The 25,251-nt window shown below is 46.0% G+C and overlaps 1 protein-coding gene across 8 annotated transcripts in view; it reads left to right on the forward strand.

Moving 5' to 3' along the window:
* Apbb2 (amyloid beta precursor protein binding family B member 2) overlaps positions 1-25,251 on the forward strand; it is a 331,671-nt gene that overhangs the window by 262,578 nt on the left and 43,842 nt on the right. For all 8 annotated transcript variants that reach the window (XM_036201553.1, XM_036201554.1, XM_036201550.1 and 5 more), the window contains 2 exons: positions 2,841-2,987; positions 5,164-5,291. In XM_036201553.1, the coding sequence (XP_036057446.1) occupies positions 2,841-2,987; positions 5,164-5,291 (275 nt within the window). The remainder of the gene's footprint in view (positions 1-2,840; positions 2,988-5,163; positions 5,292-25,251) is intronic.

A 25,251-nucleotide genomic window follows, 5' to 3' on the forward strand; every position in this document is an offset into this window, starting at 1 on the left:
CATGACTGTGCAAGGAAGTGATTTTAAATAAATTCATGAAGAAGAAGAAGAAGAAGAAGAAGAAGAAGAAGAAGAAGAAGAAGAAGAAGAAGATGATGATAGTTTGGGCTTTTGTTTCCTTATCAATATGACAAAATGATAATCTGAGTATACTATTGGGTGATTTTTTTTTTTTTTTATCCAGGAAAAATACCATTGTATTTTACTGAGTTTGCTTAGATTGAAATCCATGTGTTCTTGCACTCAAAGGACAAAAGGTAGCCAGTATTCTTTTACCTTATTGTTAATAAGGGCCCACCCCCTTATGCCCTCAAAAGTGGTTGGTTGGACAGTAAATACATATTTATCTTAGTCCAAACCCTAGTGAATTCAGCCTTTGGTGTGGAATACTGAGGCCTGGACGGGGATGCTGTGATATACTCAAAAGGGAATGGTCTTTGGGGTGGACAGGAGCTGGGGACCTGTTTGTTGGCCAGCCATCCTGATTTGGTGAGCTCTAGATTCTGTGAGAGATCCTGTTTCAGAAAATGAAGTGGAGAAAGAGTGAGGAAGACACCCAACATTTACCCCTGGCTTCTACATATCTGAGCCTGCACACAAAGAGTAGTAGCCACAAGCCAAAGAATCCCAGACCTCGCACTTAAGTGTGCATAGGTATGTGCACACACACACACACACACACACACACACACACACACACACACACACAAAATAATAATAAGTAAGAATGCGTAAATAAAGTGGGTGCAATGCAAGTAAACATCATCCAAACCAAGTTAGTTCTTTTAGGGGCAGGGGGGAATCGACAAGGTCTAAAGGACATTGCCAGAGGGTGGGTCATGATACTGGCTTTGCCAATGAGTGCTTGTGTTTGTAACCAGTGGGAGAGACGTGTTTGAGCTCTTGACACCCTGGAGAGGTAGGGGGGGTCAGGGTGCCCATGAACTCAGATCCAGGAAGTGGATTTTAATAAATCAGGGTGTTCGGTGATTATGTGCCTGGGCATTTCTGCCTAGCCACCCGGAGAAACAGAGTCTGTTGGGGGCTGGGAAAGCAGAGCTGCAGGAAGGGCAGGCCAGCCAGCAGAGCGGTGGCCTCTCTCTCTGCAGCTCACACACAGCATAACAACTCTGAGGGGCTCTGCCACAGATGTGCCCCGGAAGTCAGGCAGCCGAGTAGCTTTCAGTCTCTAGGATTACCTTCTCCTTGGGATTTATTTGTAATAGACGCTGCTCATGCATATCCTGACCTCACAGCAGCAAACCCAGCCCTCCTCCCTAGGCTGAGGGCATCTGTGGAATGATGTGCAAACTGTGTTTAGTTTCTGGGTTCAGCATTTTGTTGACTTCTCTCCCTTGAGGAAGTGTGACTAGCAACTCAGGTAGGGGATGCCCACTCCGATCATGGTGTTGGAGTAGAGACGGTGAGACCAGACTCAATGTTCGTCACATAGGGATAGATGGTCACATTTTTTCATTTCATCTTTTTGTTGTTGTTTTGAGACAAGGTTTCTTTGGGTAGTTTTGGTGCCTGTCCTGGATCTCGCTCTGTAGACCGCACTGGCCTTGAACTCACAGAGATCCGCCTGGCTCTGCCTCTGGAGTGCTGGGATTAAAGGCGTGCGCCACCACTGCCCGGCTCTTCATTTCATCTTAAAGTTTACATTTATAAACTTAGCAGCTTCTCTTTGAGAGTCAGTCTCTTTGCTTTCAAAGAAGAAGGTGGCTACTTGTCTGCCCCACCTGGCCATGGAGACTGGTCTCTTAAACTGGTGCACAACTTCGAGGGGGCCCTTGGGATGCAGGAAGGGATGAGAGAAAATTCAGGTCATCTCAGGACTGTAACTCTGGTGGTCAAGAGTGTCGCCATGCTGTATGCTGTGTTTCACGCCTTGTGCTCGTTAAAATAAGCACGTGATTGTTTTGGGGTTTGAGGGGGTTTTGCTGTTGGTTTGGGCTTGTGTGTGTTTGAATAGGGATTTTCTTCATACAATATATTCTGATTATGGTTTCCCCTCCTATAGATCTTCCCAGATCTCTTCACCCACGCAAACCCTTACTCTTTCTTACTCTCTCTCATTAGAAAACAAACAAGCATCTTTAAAAATAATAATAATAAAAAAATAAATAAATAAACCTAAATAGAACAAAACAAATGAATAGATTTTTTTTAAAGAGCCAAAGAAAAAGCTTAAGGAACATAGATAGATAGATAGATAGATACATACATACATACATACATACACACACACACACACACACACACACACACACACACAGAAGATACAAAAATCAAAAACCATAATGTATAAGTAAAATATCTGTAAGGATAAAAAAAAAGTCCAGACAAAATATTATGAGAGGAAAAAAGTCCGAAAATACTATTGAGTTCATTTTCTGTTGGCTATCTACTTCATCTAGTTCACTTTCTTCTATTCTCTTTGCCTAGATACTTAATAATACCAAGTCTCACAGGTTACATTTCTTACCATTGAAAACCAATCTGCCTTATTAGAGGTCCTGGGAACTCAGAAGCCTTTGTGTCGTTGGTGAGCTCTGTAATAATGCCCGAGTACACTTCTTCTAAGGAGAATATCTGAGAGCATGACATTAGTTAAGGAAGGTCGCCCCCATGCTTTTCAAAAACAGCAAAGCTACAAATCGTCGCAGTTTTGTCTCCCAACAGTGGCGGGTTTGCTAACTGAGTTGGATGATCAGCCACAGTGAGGCAAATAAAGGCACGAGGAGCAGACCCTGTAGCTGCTGTGTAGTTCCAAGTAACATGATGCAGATCTACCCCGACCCATGAGTCACATTGTGTCGTCTGACTTGGTCTTCCAGTGTTTTGCTGTGCGCTCTCTGGGCTGGGTAGAGATGGCAGAGGAGGACCTTGCCCCCGGGAAGAGCAGCGTTGCTGTCAACAACTGCATCCGGCAGCTTTCCTACTGCAAAAACGACATCCGAGACACAGTCGGCATTTGGGGAGAGGTGAGTCACCCTGGGAACGGTCAGTGGCTACTTTTCCTGTGTTCTGCCATGCTTCTTTAAGCACAGGGCTCTGTGAAGCCTTGTAGTGAGGGGCTTGATGTGTTTGCCAATGGCAAGGGACAAATACTGCTGGCATGATGCACCAGAGTATGGTTAAGCCCACCACATGCCACTCAGGACCATGCCCCTGTAGGAGAGAACATTTCTCAGGGGCTGAGTTCACTGACCCTCAGATCCTCAAAGGTCCATCAGTGAACTTTCACAGCTCAGAAACCATCCCATGTTCCTGTGCACAATGGAATGTCATCTATTAACAGTGTGCTGGGGAACAACCCACGACTCTTCCATCTGCACTTGTGAACACTGGTGCCCCGCTCTATAAGATGACTAATTACCCTTCGCATACTTCTTCATTTGTAACCAGACAGTCATTGTACATGAGCTGTAGAATGGATGCCGACCATTTGTCTCACTTTTTATAGAGTGAGTCTGCTTTGAACTATTAGTTGAGATCATGTCTGAGGGCTGGAGAGATGGCTCAGCTGTTAAAGGCTAGGCTCACAACCAAAAAGGTAAGAGATGATACCTGAGTAGAAAATGCCCCAGATTCGCATTAAGATTACACCAAACAGAAAAAGCCCTGTTCATGCCCTGTGACCTACAGAGCACATCAAGAGCATCTTCGGTTGCGCTTGCCTGGGTCCCACCAGCAGAACGAGGGTAGGAAACTTTGCTTTCAGACTGGACTGTTGGCAACTCCACCATCAGTTTCTCCCAGCAGTGCATCATGATGAGAAGCAGGTCCCCAAGCCTCCCCACGGCAGAGTCTGTCCCAAGGGGCAGCCTTGCTATGGGGCTGGACCACATTGCTTACCAGACTCTCTGATCCCTGCATGGAATAGGGAGAAGAGTTCTCTCCCTTGCAAGAAAACTCCTGTTGAGACTTTGCTCTCTCACGTCCAGTCACCAAGGACCGACTCTGGCAACGAAGTGTGATCTCACAACAACACATTCTTGAAATTAAATAGTCTTTGTTCTTCTCCAGTTAAAATGTTAGCTTTCCCTGTGCTTAAGAAAATTTGCTGTGATTCACGCTAACATGAACGGCAGACATTTGCAGATACCATAAGTTTGAAGCAGCAGGCCATCCATCGTTCAGGCTCTGGGGGAAGGCTTTGCATGAGTCTGTGCAAGCAACATGTTTGTTTGTGATTTCATCTGCAAATGGTTGATCTGCTCTCGAGGGAAAGCTCTCAGTCAGCCTGAATGCCAGCTGCAGACACTGGCCACTCTTAATCACTATCTGGCAGAGGCACTATCCACCTGCCCCTGCCACCCCAAGCATCACAGCTCAACCATTCTAAGAACCTTTGACATCGTTCTCAAAAATTGTACCCAGAGCAACCCATCCATCCCTTTGGGATTGAAGCCCCACCAAGAGGTCTCGGGGTTCAACTCAAGCAGGCTTCCCTGGTTTCAGTGTGACGGCATCTGGGCCGCCTTCTTGAGAGACAGACCATCTTTCAGCTGTATAGCAGATGGTTAATCGTTCCTTGAAAGTGTGCATGAGGATTGTATGAGGAAAGAAGAAAGCTGCTACATAAGCTTGCATTCCTGCCCTTAAAGAGCCAGCCTGTATCTGGAGAAAGGACATGAATAAACTCTACAAATCCAAACTGCATCACAAGAGTTGAAAAGCCAGAGGTCTCCCCCTTAGTATCATGGCAACACCCATTACTGGTTCCGCATCAGATGTTGGGCAGGTATTAACGCTCAGCCTCGGAGTCCAAGACTGCTACTTAGAGATCATAAGCAAGCTCTCACGGGGCATTTGAGAGTTCTCTGCACCTCAGACATTCAGTGTAATACTTGACATTCAATAAACAAGCACAGGGAAGTGATGCTTGCCTTTGCTGGCTACATCCTGTGGATATAGGATGGGAAAGTGGAGGAGATGGACATGGCTGTGGGTCAAGGAAGGAGCGTGTCCTTGGCATGAAGAATGAATAGTGAGGGTGGGTGGCAGGTAGAGTTCATAAAAGAGGATGCTCTGGGGCATTCCTGTTAGTAATTTGTCTAGATCCACAAGTGTAAATAGTTAAAGATAAGAGCTGGCTAGAAAGCAGGCTGGGACACATCAGGTGTAAGGTCTCCGTGTTTTCTTGTTGACTCCCAGGGCAAAGACATGTATCTGATTTTGGAAAATGACATGCTCAGCCTGGTGGACCCCATGGACCGCTCCGTGTTACACTCCCAGCCCATCGTGAGCATCCGCGTGTGGGGTGTGGGCCGAGACAATGGCCGGTGAGTGCCTGGGTTGGTACGACCCAATCTCCCTCAATATGAATCCTAACAGAAACAGATTAGAGATGTAATAGACCAGAGTGAGTCTCTGCTCTGCTCTGCTGCTTCCCAAGATATCCAGGCTTTCCCTCTCCGGCTTCCATCCCTCAAACCTTGGTCATCTCTGATTTACACCTTTGGGTCTACATTGTAAGCATTATAGCACGGATGGAAAGGTGTCCTGGCAGCATGGAGCCGATGACAACCTCAGAGTCACACCACACAGCAATCCTCACACAGGAGATTTATTGGGAGGGAAAAAAGCCAGGAGGGTGGCTGCCTCTGCTCAGGTGAGAAACAGCAGCAAACTGAACAGGATACAGAGCTTATAGAGCTTGTTGGGAAGGGGGTAGAACTTTTCAGGGTGGGGATTGGTAGGATTTCATATCCATGGATTGAACTTTTTACCCTATAGGATGGGATTCAGCACTTAGGGAAGTTAGAGTATTCTGTGGGTTTGAGCCTTACAGTTAAAGGTCCTTGGGGGAGGGGCCTGGCCACTCATGTGGCTAGGGGGCTTGCTTACATACAAACTTCTCCTCTCTCGTTTTACAAAGTTCCCCACGTATCAGACAGTCCACACCCCTTTATCTCTCCCTTCTCCACATTCTTTTTCTAATCAGTGTCGTTGAACTTGGTGGCATCCTGGCCGCTTCAGCGACGTTTCTTCGTAAGGGGCTTGTTTGAAAGGATACACGCAAGCCTAAACCTTCAGTCTTTAAGTCAGGAGCAGTAGCAGCGGCTTGGGGTTGCCTCAAGTCTTTCAACACTTGAAATGTTTAGTTATAACAATTGCATTCTGCGCGTGTTTTTATGGTATTCTACTGAAAATGACTTACCACAAGCACTGTGAGTGTTCTGTTCTCCAAGGTGACAGGAAACTGATGTTCTGATTTTCAAGCCCCTGTCGTGCTAATAATTTTAGCAGCTGTTACCACTAATGTCGTACTTGAACCCCACCGCAAAATAATTGGACAAAAGTACAATTCAGTTGACACTTAAGTTATAATCAGTGTTTTGGCAATTCCCAGGGTGTAGGGGCGTCTTCTAGCATCTTGGGTCAATCTGTTAGACATTTCAAGTATCATGGTTGAAAATGGACAAAAATGTTACAAAAGGAGAGAGAAACCACAGATGTCAAAGGGATGGTTTTCCTCGACATTCTGACGTGTTCCGTTGTTTGTGTGTTTGAAATTGGATCACACAGTCCTTTATAAGGAGAGTGTCTATGTTGTCTTAATACAGCCATGCTGTGTATGAAGCACCAGTGTGTGCAATTGTCCTTGACCAGTTCCACATCCTAAACCAGAAACAAAGGCTTCTGACAAAATATTTGACAGTCAAAGACCAAGCATTTATGCTGGAACCAGATTTGAGAAAGGAGAATTCTCTGGCTGCTGATTGGGCTAAACCTTCCTGGTAGCGTAACACATCTCTGAGCTATCTATAGCAGAGTGAGGAGCCCCAACAGCTGGAGCAGGTGCTTTGGGGTGAGCGAGTAGAAAGATGATTCATAGAGCCTGCGGTTCATTTGGTGTGCTGGAGTACTGGAGTGCTTGCCTTCACGTCAGGGAATTACTGTTACAAAGAAACTCTGAGGTGGCCATTACTCATCTTTGAAAACATGTAGTCTTTGTAGAGGGCTCTTATGTTCCTGATTCTGTCCTCCATGCCCATCCATGCGGCAGGAGCCAAAGCCGGGACCATTATATATTCCCACCACTAGAAATGTGTATTCAGGTCGGTTATTTGTTTGGGTTTTGTTCACAGTGCCCCTTGACTGAAGGCCCCAAGCGTACCAAGCCAGCGCTCCACCACTGAGGCAGGTCCTCAGCCCTGTTACGTATATTTTGGTTTAGATTTTACACATGCAAGTTTTTGGTCTACCCTATGTCTTTAAAATAAATCCAGTTGCTACATGTGTATGAGAGAATGTGATTTGGATTCTAGATGGTGAAATTGCTGAGGCTCTCTGTGCCTCGTTTTCTCTCCTCTGAGAAATGGAGACCCTGCCAGGGACAGCAGCACGTATGTGCATACACCAACGCATATGTATAATAATTGGTGCAATCATGAAAACATGCAAGTGTTTAATGAATGTTTACTCTTGATTTTTTTTTTTTTTTTAAACAACATGTACTTAACAGATCCATCTAATTACATGGCTTCCTTTTCAAGTCTCTGCAGTGGGGAGGGGTCAGACTTCTGGTGGCCTGGAGGACAGTCGATCACAGGAGATAGGCAATAGGAAACCCTTGCAAACCCTGATGAGTTCAGTTGACCTGCAGAGCAGGAAGAGCCCCTCCCACCCCCACCCGCACCAAAGAGCACAGCCTCCCCCCAGGCTGTCAGGACCCCAGCGTGTTTCTGTGATTAGGGGTAGGGGGTGTCTTTGAGCCCACTGGGAGCTGTTAGTAAAGAAACAAGTTTGCCACTTAAAGGTTCTGTTTCTTCCCATTGGTCCCCTGAGCTTTCATGCCCCGGAAGAAGGAGCCTTTGTATTCCGGCTCTGTGTGTATATATATATTTAACTTTCCTTTGCTTTTGATTCTCTCTCTTTTTTTTTTTTCCTTAACAGCAATTTACAAGAGCAAATTCAATTTGTAATGCTGCAAAGGAAAAGGGTTTTCACTTTGCATGAATAAAACATAACAGCGTTTCATTTTGCCGGAGAAAACAAGGCCATTTCACATTCTCTTTTGTAACGAGCCTTGCTGAGAAAACAGCTTCTCTTGGGGGGGTTCTTGAGATGGTTAAAATGAGTAAGAAAAGACTGGAAGGGCCAAACCTTCCCCAGTAACATATTGCACCCCACTGAGCTGTGTTACTTCAGAGTTTCTGAAAGTGTTCTGGGTTTAACATTTTCTTAAGGCCCTCAGGCGACTGTACCTCCCTGAAACTCCTCCAGTAGTAGTTTTTTTTACCTTGGGTGAAGTGGCAATCTGGGGGGTGGGGTGATGACACCCCATCTGCTGCCTTCCCAGGGGGTTAAGATGGAAAGGCCTCTTAAGAACGGGATGGGGAGTTGGGGTTGCCTCTGAGGGTAGGCTCTGTGGGGTTTGCTCATAGGGTTTCGGAGCTGGCTGCAGCCTTCATTATGGGCGGTTCGGTTTTTTGGAATCCGTTTGCTTGACTGCCTGGCACACCACACTTTGGCTCCTATATTCACAGGGAGATAAATATCGAGAGACAGAGACTACTGGTGAGGGAGTTTTAGAGGTAGTGTGTTCCCCCAAGGAGCACCTAGACTGATGTGCTGTGTCCCCACCACTGCGTTAAAGAGGGTGTCCTCAGTGTGTGGGTGGCACTGGGCTTTCAAGCTGGTGTTTTGTCCTTAGTCACTGAGGCTCACCGAGGCGCATGACCCAAAAGACACTTCTCCGTTGGTCTCTCTGGGCCTGCCAGGCCACCATCCCACTCCTGGGTAGGAGGGATGTCACTTCCTTGTTTCAAAGGCCTGTGTAGACTTTAAACTCAGTGTTTTTCACCACCGGGAGCAATTTCCCCCTCATTCTTTAATGGAAGTGTCAACCATAAACGAAGGAATCCAATTTCTCAACCTAAGGGGTCTTTAGCAGAGATGACCCCCATTTTTGTTTTTCTGCTTTTGTTTCCAGTGACAGATATGAAGCCATCTTCTAGGAAGGGGCTCTGAGATCCTGTATCCATTGTCCAAAGGCAAAAGCTAAGCCCCCTCATTTCCCGTGAGGAGAAGGGGCAGATGGATCTGTCGGGTTTCTCACTGGTGGGAAACTTTCGTGTTGGTGTGCCGTGCAAGGCATCCATAGTAAAAGGATCTAGAGCATTTCACCCTGTGGGTGGCGACCTCTTTGGCAAACCTCTATCTCCACAAATATTTATATTACAGTTGATAACAGTAGCAAAAGGGCAGTTATGAAGTGGCCAAGAAATAATTTTATGATGGGGGCAGGGTCACCACAACATGAGGAACTGTGTTAAAGGTGAAAGGGAACAATGTCAGCTCAGGACCCCCAAGACCAAGTTCTTAGCACCAAGGAGATTTATTCCCCCTCCCCCAAGGGACAAAGGGCAGGGGATAAGAGACAAAGACAAGAGATAGAGGACAAGGGAGACAGTGAGACAGACGTGGCCCTTACAAAGGTACAAGGGAAAAGCCTGTGTCAGGATGAGGTGTTTAATTTTAATTGGGCGTGTTAATTGGGTGAGCTGAAGGGGGCTTTTTGATTCCTGGACTCCAATGCTTTGATCGCTGGACCTTGGCAGTCAGCCTCAGGAGGAGGAAGTGACCCAATAAGGGAACAGACCTTGGGGGCTAGCTTTAGGGATGTGATCTAACGGTTTTTAGCATGGCAGAGGGGATGGGGGAGGGGCAAGGCCTGCCAGAGCCATGCTTGCTGTGCTAGAGCTCCTTCAAAAGGGTCTAGAGTCTAGACTTAGGGTCTAAAGACACCTAGGAAACTGCTAGACAAAGTGACAGGTCCTTTCACACTCTGGACCCTTGACACTCCCTGAGGTTTTGGTACTGCAGTCTATACTGGAAGACTCTGTCTCCACTGCAAGACTGGTCAGTGTTTGTGCATCTGTGATAAAGTGTCTCAGGTAACCAATGTTTTTTAAAGGAAAGGGGTGCCGTGGTTCATGATCGGTTAGCACCATTGCTTTTAGGATTGTGGAGAGGTGGCTGTAAACCTTGAGGGAAACATGGGATAGAGGGAGCTGTCTCCCTCATCATGGCTGGGAAACGGGGGTGGGGGGGGTGGGGAGAAATAGGGGCCAGGGTCCCAGTGTCCCCTTCAGGGTCATGTTCTTATATGACCAGAACACCTTCCTCTAGGCCTTACTTTGAGAACCAAGCCTTTGTGTGTGGCGGGGGAGACGGGGAGGCTAGAGGAGGGGGTAAGGATATGTATGGGTTTCCTTCATGGAAATACATTCACATGAAACACACTTTGGAAAAGGCTGCTCAAGGTAATACACTCATTTGTTTAAATTAGTGGCAATGCTAAATTGCTGGGGTTTGTTTATTAAGAAAAATTTGATTGCATTCAATAAATAATAGCTGTAAGTGGAGACCCCATTGGGCCCACTCTAATGAAGATAACATTTTCCATAATTAATAGCAGCCATCAACAGCATTGTGTACATGTACTTTTTAGTTTCTGGTCCTCTGTTCTTACTCAGATTGAATGTGTACCCTGTGGAACTGTTTGAAGTGTGGTTTGTAGGGCAGACCTCTCTTCCTAGAAAATGCTTTATGTAGCTCTTTTCTGGTTTCGATGACTAATAAGATCTTTATGTGTCGTGGGTCAGAGCCCTGTCTTGGAATGATTGTTCTCATGAGCATTTCTTAATGTTCTCTTCAAGGCCCTGGAGTTACTGGGGCAGTTCTGTTGGTCTTGCCTGGCCTTTGTTGACACTGAAAAAAATTCCTGAACTGCCAGATGACTTTCTTTGGCCTCATTGTTCTATCTGGTTTTGATCTCCGGAACTTTTTATCCAATGAATATAAAGAATTGTAGCCGGGCGGTGGTGGCGCACACCTTTAATCCTAGCACTCGGGAGGCAGAGGCAGGTGGATCTCTGTGAGTTGAGACCAGCTTGGTCTACAGAGCAAGATCCAGGACAGCCTGGTCTACAGAGTGAGTTCCAGAACAGCCAGGGCTGCACAGAGAAACCCTGTCTCCAACAACAACAACAACAACAACAACGAAGGATTGTGCTGGACGCTCTTCAATATTCTCCTCTGGGTTATCCCCAGTGGGTTTTATGAATGAATTTGGTTCAGGTTGCTTTCAAAGGCTTTTTTTATTTTATTTATTTATTATGTACACAGTATTCGCACTTTTCGGCCCCAGACTATGACTGTTCTCTTGTTTAGCTATACCAACCCTGGTCCCATTGGGGGAGGGGTGTGTCGAGCAGCTTGCTGTCACTGTGACAAAATGCTTGAGATAATCACCTTTAAAAAGAGGAACTGCCGCCGCCTATAATCTCAGCACTCAGGAGGCAGAGGCAGGTGAATCTCTGTGAGTTAGGGGCCAGCCTGGTCTACAGAGCGAGATCCAGGACAGGCAGCCAAAAGCTACACAGAGAAACCCTGTCTCGAAAAACAAAAAAATAAAATAAAAAGAGGAATTATTTTGGTTCACTTTGGCTCTGTGGAACTCCTCCTCCAAACATCTCAGTTTTAGTATCCCCAACCTCTTTCCTGGGTTCCCCTAACCATGGAGGTCAGAACCCTGTCTTGGAATGACTGCTCTCATGAGCATCTCTTGATGTTGTCTTCATGGCCTTTGAGTTACCAGCAGCAATTCTTCTGTCTCTCTTTTCAAATAACTGGTATTGTTTCTGCTTCTTGGTGGTCCTGTGGGGGCCATTGTTGACAGTGAAAAATGAACTGGTACAGACTGAAGGAGACAGCTGCTTGTACAGTCTGTGATGTTGTATGTGTGTGTGGGGGGGGGTGACAGTCAGGCTTCCATCACTGTGACAAAATACTTGAGATCATCACCTTTAAAGAGCGGAAAGGTTCACTTTAGCCTGAGATTATTTGGCCATGTTGCTTTTATGCCTTAGTTCCACATTCATGGTAGGAACGTGTGGCCTGGAAGCAAAGGCGGTGACGAGGAGCCAGGGTCTTAATATGCCTTTAAGAGCATGCCCCCAGTGACCTTTCATCTTCCCACTAGACCCCACTCTTAAAGGTTCTACCACCCCCCACTCGTGCCAGAGTGGAGTCCAAGCCCTTAGCATAGGAGCCTTTGGAAGACACTTAGTATGCAACTCTAGCACACAGTACTTGGGAGAGTTGTGTTAAGTGCGTGGCTGCGGCTGTTTTGTTGTTTAGCTATACCACACTGTGTCACTCAGCGTGCATATTTGGGGCAGGCTATCAGTCAGCTTTCAACCACTATGACAAAACATGAGATAATTAATTGCCTTTGAAAGGGGAAGGGTGCTTTGCAGTGGTGGCGCACACCTTCAATCCCAGCACTCGGGAGGCAGAGGAAGTTGTGAGCCACTTGATATGGGTGCTGGGAAGCTTACTCAGATCCTCTGCAAGAGCAGTGTGAGCGCTTAACCACTGGGCCATCTGGTCTACCCTGACCGTACCCACCTTTAGCTTTTTTTTTTTTTAGCTAACCTGAAAGTTATCTATGTATTTTTGGTTTGTTTGTTTGACCATCATTGCTTCTCCTAGATGTAATTTGCCAGTTCTCCATATGGAAGACAGTTTCCTAATGCCATCCAGTTGAGGATTCTGTGAGCCAGACAGTAATGAAAGATTGATGGAACCCCAGGCTCTGCTGATGAAAGTTTAATCTGGGGAGTCTGCTGCCATGCCTCAGGGAGAGAAGTCTTTGGAGAGAGAATAATAATTCTCCCCCTGTGCCACAGTATTATCATGACCTCTAGAGTTAATACCTTTTTAATAGGGCCTCATGATAAGCAGGGAAGGGCATCAGGATTTTCTTGGCCAGTCTACTGACTCACATTGTAAGTATAGTATATCTCTTCACAAGTACCATCCTTGCCTCCCATTAATCACGATGAGGTGCTCACTGAACTTGGAGCAGAGAGTAACCTGTAAGGAAAGACACTGTAAGTGATTGCCTAGAAAACTTGCCCTCTGGGAATTCAGGTGGGCATCTTCAATCGAATCAGTCATGATGGCACTGTCCCTGATGGTTTCATAGAATCCAAATCCTTGCGGGAAGTGCTTCATCCATTTGGGTGGTTCGGGCTCTGCTCATTACCCAGTGTCCTCTACAGGTTTTAGCACCAGCCAGGGGCCTTGCCCTGCTGTTTCTAGAGGATGCAAACAAGTTCAAGGCTCCCTGAAATATGTCCATCTTTCAAATCCTGAGTCCTGAGCCGAGTGATGAGTCAGCCTTTCTGGAGGCATCGGTGAGAAGATATGATGATCTTAGTTATGGCCATTTTCTGGAGCATTCCAAGAAGTAGTCTTGGTTGGAGCAGGGACTGAGCCACTCACATCGACATGGATGAGTGTTTTAAGAGCAGAGAAGGTTGGAGCTACTGTGAGCAGAGCAGAGCTCCGTCACAGCTCATGTCCCAAATGTTCAACTGGGAACTAGGTCCTGGAAGGGCTGTGCATGCCCTAAGCCTGGTGTTCTTGCCAGTGAATGTTCAGTCACTGCTTTTCACGAACCACTTGTCACCTTGAATGCTTTGAACTCAAATGTAATTACCCTGAGATTGAATCCTTCTTATTGAATGCAGTGAGTGAAAATATAATCTGGCTGGGGAGCCTCTAAGGAAGAAGGATTTGAGAAGCCTCCATTTGAGCTCAGAGAGAGAGCGGATCCCTGTGAGCAATTGAGTTCTGGGAGTTAGAGCAGGTCAAGAGAAAGACCTGGGGTGGAAGTCCCATGTGCAAGCCAATTGTGGTTCTTTGCTTGCACTGTTAGGGACCCTTTCTCAGTGTCCTGGTCTCCCCATCCCTCCATCTGCAGCGGAGATCATCCCTCTGGTAGCAGAAATGCAGAGGTGTTTTCCAACATGTGTTGTGCATTGCTCACTATACTGCTATAGTAACACGGTAACCATTCCTTGAAATATATAAATATATATAAATATATATATATATGTTATATATATGTTATATATATGTTATATATATGTTATATATATGCTTATTAGTGATATATATCTTACAAAAGATAGGAGACGTTAGAGATGGTCCTATAGCTCAGTTGGTACAGTGCTGACCTAGTGTGCACAAATCCCTTTGAAGAATCTCCAGCGGTGTAAATCAACTGGGACGGAATATGCCTGCCTGAGGAATGGAGGCATAGAAGGTGACGAGGTTAGTTCAAAGCCGCCCATAGCTTCGAGAGAGCTTGAGATCATCCTGGGATCCATGAGACCCCATGAAACCAACAGAGCCACATGTGGTGGTGGTGGTGCACATCTTAATCTCAGCACCAGGAGGCAGAGGCAGGCAGATTTTGTGGGTTTAAGGTTCAGTTGTCTACATAGTGAGCTCCAGGCCAGGCAGGACTACATAGTGCGACCCTGTCTCAGAAGGAAAAAAAAAAAAATATATATATATATATATATATATATATATATATATATATATAATTTAACATGGTTGGTTAACGTTATTCTGACCTTGACTTTCTGTAAAAGTCGTGACTTCCTGGCCCTCTGTGATGGTGGCAAATGATTTGAAATCCCCTGGTGGAGCTCCTCAGAGAAATCTGAAAGTTCTTCAAAAAACAGCATGTTTCAGGGCCCCCAGGATGGTGTGGTATTTCCCTGAGTTTCTCAAGAAGCCAGGCTGGGTATGTAAGAATCAGAGCTGGTACTTGGAAGAGTTGGAGAAAAGTGAGAATTTATGAATATTCCACCGTAAGGAGTCCTCAGCCAGTCACTTGGGGGTCCCGACATGGCTGTCGCCCATCACACTTAGGTCACCATTTCTGGCCTCACTGTCCTCTCCAAGGACAAGAGAATCATGCTGCCCTCACTCCCTCATAGTTCACAACCACAGATCCGGGTGCCATGACCCACGTTCTGTGTTGTGACTCTGACTGGCCATGCCTGTCTCCTGGCTGTTTTCCGGAGGAAAGAGCCCATGGGAAGGGCGAGTGGCCATGCCTGTCTCCTGGCCGCCCGTGCTCCTTCCTGGTGGCGGCCTGTGCTAGCACTTGCATCTCTCCACCCTTGCTCTCTCCACCTGGCACCTACCCAGCTTTGGCTTCTGGGGGGTGGAGGTAGAGTAGTAGCCAAAGCCATGTCCGGGTCCAAGATCCATCAGCAGGTGAATAGAGATACGAGTGTCCAGCTGCTAATTCACATAGCAACATGCTGACTCTCAAAATAACCGTAGAAACAAGACCCCCCATACACACCGAGGAAAGTAATACATACCGTATGGCTCTGTTAATATAAAATTCTTGGGGGGGGGGGAGGCAAGATGAACTACCCAGTGGTGACAGAAGGTGGGGATTATAAAGGGGCTAGAAGAACCTCTGGGGAAAACAAAGAATTTCGGGGAGTTACAGGCATTTTGATTGTAGGAATAGTAGATAGCCCAGGCTAGCTCCAGAACTCATCCTCCTCCTGGAACTCATCACCTTCTTGCCTCGGCTTCTAGAGTGCTGGGATTACAAGCACACATCCCCATGCCTGCCAGCCGCTTGTTCCCAAGGACCCTTCCTGTAGCCTGCTTCCCTAGATTGCACCTGCCATGTCCCACCCCCCTCCCTGGACACAGCAGCAGTGGAGGGACACTTTTTTTGCCCCTCTGAATAAGTGTGTGTCTCTTCTCACGTGCAAACGGATTGCACAAGGATAGTTACTCTAATGATATGTGAAGTCCTGTCTTCTTCAATACTCACTCGTGATTTTTGTGTATTGCTCTTCAAGTTTCCTTGCCATGACCTGTAAGGAGTAGTGTTTGTGCTGTAATCCAGTATTCTCTCTCTCTCCCTCTCCTCACGTGTAATCAACCAAACTTTATCACAGTGGTGCCTGCCCTCCGTGAGTGCTGGGCCTTTGGGGTTTTGTTGTTCTTGTTTTTCTTGCTCCTCTGTCTAACTCATACCTGCTCTTGGTAGCCACCAAGGAGTCACAGCTTGAAGAACACCAACTCTAGTCAACTTTCCTACAAAGTTTTTGAGCTTGAGTATCATCCATCTCAATATTGGTGCTTAAGGAAAAAAGGGTTCCCAGGCCCAAATGATTTTAGAAGCCACTGTCTGTCCTGCCCTGTTCTTGAGCAGAGCCCCAAATCTGCCTCAGTTGTTTGAAGGCTCTGAGGTGTCCTACACATGGTCTTTGTGAGTGTCAGACACCTTTGGCTTCAGAACAGTGAACCACAAACTGATCCAGATTTCTGTTGGGTTAGAAAACACTAAAAAACATTGATTCTGCACTAACTTAAACCATCTTGTATCGTCACAAAGGAAATTGTTGAGACTCTGATCTGCTGGTAGCTTGTCCCATGCCTTTCTTGCAAAGCGCTGCTGCTGCTGCTGCTGCTGTTTCTTCTCCTTCTTCTCCCCTTCTTCTTCTTCTTCTTCTTCTTCTTCTTCTTCTTCTTCTTCTTCTTCTTCTTCTTCTTCTTCTTCTTCTCCTCCTCCTCCTCCTCCTCCTCCTCCTCCTCCTCCTCCTCCTCCTTCTCCTTCTCCTCCTCCTCCTCCTCCTCCTCCTCCTCCTCCTCCTCCTCCTCCTCCTCCTCCTCCTCCTCCTCCTCCTCCTTCTTCTTCTCCTTCTTTTCCCAAAGCATTGCTTCCTAGGGACACACTTTTATGAAGAAAGTCCCTACTAATTTAATAAGGTCATCACGGAAGATGTCCTTTCACATTGCAAAGTAGCCCTGGAACTGAAAACTTGGATGTACCTTTCTTTTAAATGTTCTAGAAAACACTGTCTCTTAAAGAACCTGCATAGGAGAATTTGGTTATTAGTAAAAATTACGTAGTTTGCTATGCTTTTTCCCTTTCTACAAGGAAGTTTCAAGTAGACTTCTCAGTCATAGAAATTTTTGTGCAGGGAACCACAGACACGACCATTTCCGTGGGTCAGAAATGGTTGACTGGGTTTCCAACATTCACCCTTGTTGACTTTTTGAATTACTTCCTCTGCCTTCCTCTTAATTTTAAGTTTTTACATTTTTAAAAATGTGAAAACTTGATATAACATGTGCCTTTTATTGTAAGCCACTGATTCATTCTGGAATGCAAGTGGAATATCAATTTTAATCAATAAACAGAGCATGGTTGTAATGCCCCATCGTCCAGTTTCAAGTACATCATCCAGGGGCATTTCAGGTAGTTTCCTCTGACATCCCCATTTCCAGGTTGGGAAGTGGAGAACATTCTGAAACAGGAGTGTCTTAGGGTGTTCTTTTTTCCCTGGAAAGTCCCCGAGTAGTAAAACGAACAGCAAAGGTAAAAAATACCTCCCTACAGCCAGTTAGTATTTATTGGCCAATCCAGTGACACTTTGGGCTTTCTACATGAAGTAGGAGAACAATAAAGTGTGACAGAAGCCGGCCCACCTCCAGAGGAGCTCCCCCTCCAGCTTCCGCTGCCACCAGGAATCCCATTTCAAAGATAAGCGGCCATTACTAAAAGCACTGTATGTAACAGATGGAGGGAAATTTCTTAATATATTTCCCCTACAAATTCAGTGGCCCCGAGTCATTGTCTTGCGACCCTTTCGTGCCTAAAGGAAATGGTCTGATTTATCTCTCTCTCCCCTCTAACTTAATAGTTGCTTTGTCTTTTTTATTGACATAATGGAAGCTGTAGAAGATATTTATAAGAAAGATAAAACCTAATACTATTCATTAAATTCAATAAGCTGGGGCTTGAAAGTAAAAGAAAAAGTCTTTTAAAATAAGAGCGGGCTGGGATACTGCCTGTGCTGTACAAATGAAAGATGGGGATGGAGAGTATATGCCTCGTCTTCCAGATTTGCTCCTGTTGGCAAGTTTGTATTTAGTTTTCACTTTTGTGGTGCTGATGATTGAACCCAGGGCTTTGCACTTGCCGGGCAAGTTCTTGGCTGCCAAGCTGTATTCCCAGCATAAAGTTTTGGTCACTTTTAGTCATAAGACTGCTAATCATCCTCTTAAGCCTTGGGACCTCTTGTCAGAGACTGTACCTGAGAAGCATGCTCATGAGGCAGGGGACTAGAGGTGTTCTACTCGGTGCAGAAGTGGGGGCGCTGTATTTTTGTGCTTGTATCATCGTAAGTTAGTCACGTTTGTTCCTGTACACTTCGAAGTGATGTGGGGTAAAGTTGGAGTTCTTCTCTCTTCTTTACTCCCTCAAGGCAAGCCATGTAATTCCTCTCTCTCTCTCTCTCTCTCTCTCTCTCTCTCTCTCTCTCTCTCTCTCTTTCCTCCCCCAACCCCCACCCGTTTGTTGTGGACCATCTACATCTTGGAGGATTTATTAAATATGCATTTAGTAAGCCTTCACAGTAGACTGGCCACCATGCTTGGCACCAAAGTGCAGGCATGGGCGAGAGCTTCCCATCCCTGCCCTCCGTGGACGTATTGTACCAAGTGGTTGTCGCAAGCAATTCTATGAGTCTTCAAGTCCCACGAAACACTTTATAATCCAGCTCTCAAGCTCTGTACAAGTGTCATGTGACATTGCTGTTCTGATGACTCAAGTCCTGTTCCCATCTCCCCCATATTCTTTCTGTAAGCATTGGTATCCGTCAGCACAGGCTAGCATACGCTGCAGTAACAACTAAACCAAATATCTTGATGATTTAAAGCAACATCTTTTCTGTCAAGTGTCTACTGAAGGTTGGGTTCACTGAAGGTTGGATGGAGATGCCACTTCTTGCATTTGCATAGTTAAACTAAAGTATTGTTAACTGTCCTTAAAACTCCTGCCTAGAAGTGATGTTCCTTTAGGGAGTTGGGTATTTATAGCACACTCTGTGAGGTCTTTCTTCACCACAGCCAAGTGGTTATCTTTTCCACCTTCTTTATCATAGCATTGTGGGTGTGAAGCCCCCCCCACCCCCGATAGACTGTAAATCCCTTGACAGCCAGTACCATGTCTTATGTCGTACTGTATGTGACTCAGTATGACATAGTCCTTTGAGTCAATGCTTTAAAGTGTTGGAAAGTCCAGCCAAGGGGAGACAGAGAAGAGAATAATCAGGACTGTGTGCGTGTTCTGATGTGCTTTACGGTTTTCTGAGGGTCTATCTATTTGATCATTTGTGATCCTTGCAGGAACTTAGCACATGTTGTACCCCGTTATAAATGAAGAAAGTAAAGCCTTGAGTGTTACATGAATTGTTCAGTGTTGCACCAAACCTCGTCTGAAACCTTGACCTCTAACTGCTGGCCCAGGGCTAGACCCACACCTATGAGTTATCAGCGAGAACACACCGCTGCCTTATGCTGAGGACTATGCAAGCATCCTCAGATGAGTTGGCAGTCCCTGGCCAGGACGGGGCAAAGCTGAGAGGCACCTAGTGTACATTCAGCAGGTCAGCATGTGTGTTTCCTGCAGCTGCCTTAGTGAGTTACCGCAGACTCGTGGAGGAAAGCAGAAGGAATTCACTCACCCACAGTCTGGAGGTCAGAGGGTCAGTCAGCCACCGAGCTGAGTCAAGGGGTGGACTTGTTCTGAAGACTCAAGGGAGGAGCCCGTCCCTCACCCCTTCCAGCTTCTGCTTGCTGTTAGCATTCCTTCATGGGGGCTGTGCCACATCGGCCTCCACCTCCACAGCACCTGAGTTCCTCCAGTGTGCCATCTCCCTGTGCCTCTCTGTTAGGACACTTATGATTGGCCTCTGGGCCAACTTGGGTAATAACCCCACCCATAAGAATCCTTACCCTGATTACATCTACAAAACCACTGTTCCTTTCAGGGGACACCTACCTGTAAGTGCCAGAGGTGGGGACCTAGGGTCATTGTTGTTAGTGTTGGGGCCCCTCATGCTCCCATTTCTGACCCGCTCTGCTCTTCCACTTCCCACTCCCTCCTGTGGGTGCCACCTGTGATCATCACTGCAGTAAGATGCAGTCTGGGCCAGGCGGTGGTGGCACACACCTTTAATCCCAGAGCTTGGGAGGCAGAGCCAGACGGAACTTTGTGAGTTCGAGGCCAGCCTGGTCTACAGAGCGAGATCCAGGAAAGGCGCAAAGCTACACAGAGAAACCCTGTCTCAAAAACAAAAATAAAAATAAGATGCAGTCTTGTAGATTCCACTGCCAGCCTTTCTGTGCCCGTGTGACTCTGGACAGCTTACACTCTCTGTACCTCTAGGGAGAGGCCTTAGAGCCAGCATGCAGTGGAGCTGTGTGATAATAAGGAAAATTCCGAACTTCCCACAGCACTGTCCACACTGAATGCTCAACCCATCTGCACCATGGGGTTGTGTGCAGTGGGCTAGAGTGATGTTTTTCTGTCAGCTTTGCAGCCACACCTGAACCTAGTGATATTTTAACTACTATCTTCAACCCTCTGCTCCAGAGTCAGCACTCTGCTGCTCAGACCATAACCTGGCAGGATTTCTGGTCTCACCGGCAGGGGCTCGGCTGTGGCCACCAAATGTAGATTTTACTGAGTCTCTATCAATTCTGTTTACCAATAAAGACTCAGGAGTCAGATGTTGGGGTGAAAATATGCTAGATCAGAGAAGTCAAGAAGCAACCAGGTGACCCCCCTTTTTGGCCAGAGATACAGCAAGAGAGTGTCTCTTCATTTGTCCCAGATCAAAAAGACCATGAATCTCTAAGTCCCTCCCTACTCCTTCCTGTGTGTCCCTGTATCTGTCTTCCTGGCTCCTCCATCCTCTCTATGGCTAATTCTTGTCAACTAGTTGCTGGCTTCGCCCTCTGAACCAGAGTTAATTTTATTAACATAGTCTCAGAGTTTTACAGTTTGATTAAATATCTCACAACACTACAGATGGGATATTGCCCAATAAGGTTCCTACTGTCTATCCTCTCCTTAATTTTTCTTAGGCCAGTTAAAAACATACTATGTTTATGAACTAATTCATCATCTTTTCCCAGAGGATTATTTGATTTCATGGGTGAGCAGCTCTTACTAAAGAGCTGTGTCTTCTTCCAAATGACGTATAGTACGATGTGATATCTTAAGTCCTTAGACGTGTGATGTTCTTTCTCTCTAGTGTGGAACCTGGAAGCCTGGGCAGTGTAGTGCACTTTTGTTCATAGATGCTTCATCTTAGGAGATACACAGGCACGCAGGGGAGTGCAGGGCTCCCTCTAACCTCATGCTTTTCTAGTTCTTTCATTTTATTTTATTTATCTATTTATTTATTTTGAAACAGGGTTTCTCTGAGTAGCCCTATCTGTCCTGGAACTCACTCTATAGACCTGGCTAGTCTCAAACTCAGAGAACTGCCTGCCTCTGCCTCCTCCTCTGCTGGAATTAAAGGTGTGCACCACTACACCCAATTATACTTTTCTATTTCTAAATTAGCGTGAGAGCCTCATATGTCAGAATTCAAGAATTTCAATAAACGGTAAGTGATAAGTGCTATAGGTATCTTTATAGGTAATAGGTTCAAGAAGAAGAAGAATGAACAGTTTTGTAATTGGCAAGTAAATAACACTCAGAAGGTTAAGGTGACCTCTTGATCAAGGCTGGACTGCTTACATAGTGACTTCTATGTCATCTTAGGTGACATAGTGAAATGTATCTCAAAATAATGATTAATATTAATAATAGGCAAAAAAAAAACCCCTAATATATAGGTGTAGTGCATAGCTGTTCCAGCTTTGACCTGGAAGTACTACCCCCAATGAGGCTTCCAGTAACTGTCACGCCTACCTATGACCTGCCCCTGAGGCGGGGCTGAGATGGGAGCTCTTAAGACTCGAGAACTAGATGTGCCGGCGCTCTTTGTTCCTGATGATCCTAATTGCTGGATGGTAGACCGAGTGGAGTTCTCCAGAGAACCCAGCTGGACTACATCTCACCTCTCCCAGATCCTGTAGCCAACCCCTTTATTAGCTGTAAGTTACCCCCCAAAATAAACCTTTTTTAACTATGTGGAGTAGCCTCAATAAATCCCCCAATATCTGGCGCCCAATGTGGGGCTTGAACCCATGACCCTGAGATTAAGAGTCTCATGTTCTACCAACTGAGCTAGCCAGGCTTAGAACTTTCTTATTTAGATAAAAGGGGGAGATGTAGTAGGTAGCTGTTCCAGCTTTGACCTGGAAGTACTACTACCAGTGAGGCTTCCGGTAACTGTCATGCCTACCTATTACCTGCCCCTGAGGCGGGCCAAGATGGGAGCCCTTAAGACCCGAGAGCCAGATGTGCCTGCTCTCTTGGTTGCTGGCGATCCTGGATGCTGGATAGTAGACCAAGCAGAGTTCTCCAGAGAACCCAGCTGAACTGCACCTCACCTCTCCCGGATCCTGTAACCAACCCCTTTTACTAGCTGTAAGTTACCCCCCAAAATAAACCTCCTTTTTAACTACGTGGAGTTGCCTTAATAAATCCCCCAATATATAGGTACCAACCTCAAAACGTGGAAGCCATTTTTCTTCCTCAAAGGTTAACTTTACAGTACATTCACTGTCTGCCTTTAGAACCTAAAAATCATAGCCTAGTTTATTTTAAAAAATTATCTCTTCGGGCATTTTCCTTATATTTAGCACATTTTTTATCCCAGTGCTAGTCTTGATACAGATTACACTCTATCTCTGATATAGTGACATAAGTTATGTGAGGCTTTGAAAACTGTGAAACCCAAACTAGGTTGCTTTGCTGTTAGTCTTGTCTGCTGAGGTTGTAGAAGGGGATGACACAGATGTGACATAACGTAACAGTTAAGTGTGCATTATGGCCGTGGACTCCAGTTAGGCCCTTATGCTCGCTGACTTCCCAGGATCATTGGATAGCAATGACTTTTACAGAGGAAAAAATAAAAAAAAGAATTCTTGAATTTTTCCTGTGATGGTTCATCTTCCCTGTCACCTTGACTAGATTTAGAATCACCATGGAAACACAGGTGTGTCTGTAAGAGTGTCTCCAGAGAGGTTTAACCCAGGAGGGGAAAATCCACCCTGGATGTGGGCTGGGGTCCCTGGACTGGGGAAAAAATAGAGGGGGTGGGGAGAAAGCGTGAGCACCAGCATTCACCACTGTCAGCTACCTGACTGTGGACACAGTGTGACCAGATGCCCTTTGTTCCTACCCCTGGGTCTCCCCGCCACCATGTCCTATCACCTCAGACTGACCCCAGCCTTCCTTAGACTATTAGCTAATAGACTTACCATCCCAATCTAAACTGTAGGCCTTTCTTGATGGATGGCTACTCAATGAAGGATATACACAGACAGTCGGGTTTTCCCAGACCCTTGTGACCATGGTTGCAGAGGGAAAGTGTTCCATTTTAGAATGGGATATGAACCAGGAGGGCCCTGGATTTGTATCTTCCAGGGTGCAAAGCAGTGGGCAGTGTCAGAATGACCAGAAACACCTACCTGAACAGCCTTTGTGGTGCAGTTTGGAGTGGGAAATCTTTATCGTCCATCGGCTAAGAGCAGATGTCATCCCAAAACAGTGTAGCCTTTTGCTTTGTTGGCTGTACCAGTAAAAAGACTGAACTGAATTTTTTGGGTCTGCATTCCAGCCTACCATCATTTAATGTGTTGTTCAGCGACTTATTTATAACCCACTCCATTCCTCATCAAATAATAGCATTGCCAACCACTGGGAGATAATGGGTGACTCCTCTCCAGAGTTGAGGTTGCACAGGCATGTTCCTGGGTGCTGTGTCACATTGTGTGCTGACTCCTTACCTGTTTGCAGGTTCAGCCTAGGTGGGTGGCTGTGGTGATACGTTATTTACCCTAATAAACTTGCCTGAGAATCAGAGGATGGAGCCAGCCACTAGATTAGACATAGAGGTCAGGCAGTGGTGGCACACACCTTTAATCCAACACTTGAGATCTCATGCCTTTGCTTGGGAAGCACACACCCCTTTACTCCCAGGAAGTGACATGGCAGGGCAGAGAAAGGTATATAAGGCGTGAGGAAACAGGAACTCACTCTCTTTAGGCTGAGGATTTCGTAGAGGTAAGAACTAGTGCCTGGCTGTTTTGCTTCTCTGAACTTTCAGCTTTCACCCTGATATCTGGCTCTGGGTTTTTTATTAAAAGACCATCTAAGATTCGAATAACAGGTGGCCTCACTCTTCCCTGTTTGGCTTCCTGATCATGAGTAAGTAAGCACTCCCCAACTTGGTCATGGGCTAGAACCTCCAGAACTGTGAGCCAAGTGAGCCTTTTCTCTTTATCTGTTGTCTTAGTTGGGGTTTCTATTGCTGTGAAGAGACACCATGACCACAACAACTCTTACAAAGGAAAACATTTAATTGAGGTGGTGGCTTACAATTTCAGAGGTTCAGTCTGTTATCATCCTGGTTGGACATGGTGGTGTGCAGGCAGACATGGTGCTGGAGAGGTAGCTGAGAGTCCTACATCTTGCAGACAACACAAAGTAGACTGTCTCACTAGGTGAGGCTTGAGTGGATAGGAAACCTCAAAGCCCGCCTCCACAGTGACACACTTCCTCCCACAAGGCCACACCTCTCATTAGTGTGGCTTGCTTTGGGGGCCATTTTCTTTCAAACCACCACATCAGTGGACTCTCTCTGGTGTTTTGTTATAGTAACAGTGACTAACACAAAGATCATTGATTATAAGCATTGGAAAACAATTTAAACAATCTTAAGACACCTTAATTACCTTAAGCTCAGACACAATCAAGGAAGGGGGTACAGGGGTGGGGTGGGGGATGGTGCTGAGGCAGTGTCAACATACATACACATCTGCTTTTTACATGTCTCGTTTTTGTTTGCTCTGAGTTCTGAGGAGAGATTGGAGCCTAACATAGGCCGAGTGTCCACCCCAATCTCATTACCTGTACAAAATCCACCTCCTAAGAAGAGTCAGTTATGGTTTTCCTGTGGTCATGTTGGTCAGAGTAGTGTGGTGTTTCCCAGAGCTGCGGGCCAGGGCAGACAAGCCAGCCAGCCAGTGTTGGTTAAGAAACCCACTTCAAGATTTTAGCCAGCCCAGCTGGAGGCTGTAGGTTTGGGTTGCTAGATGGACATCTGTCTGTCACCTGCCGAGTGCCCTGTTGGTTAAGAGATATTTCCTGTTTTGATTGTTTATTGGTTTGGTTTTTCTTTTCTCTCAGTCTTCACCTCAACATTTGGAAGCCGATTTTATTATTTACATTTTGCAAATGCAACAAGGCCAAAAGGGGGAAAAATAATCATACATTTCTGCAACATAAGCCTGCAAAGCCCACCAAAATGTTAAGGATCTTTGCTTGTGATAAAAAATACAGTCACCGCAGGGTTGAAGCACAGTTCAGCCAGCATTGGCTAGTGGATAGTGTACAAACATCCTTCTGGCTGATAGAAAGCGGGGGGG

The sequence above is a fragment of the Onychomys torridus genome, chromosome 10 (genome assembly GCF_903995425.1).
Source record: "Onychomys torridus chromosome 10, mOncTor1.1, whole genome shotgun sequence".
Taxonomy (NCBI): Eukaryota; Metazoa; Chordata; class Mammalia; order Rodentia; family Cricetidae; genus Onychomys; species Onychomys torridus.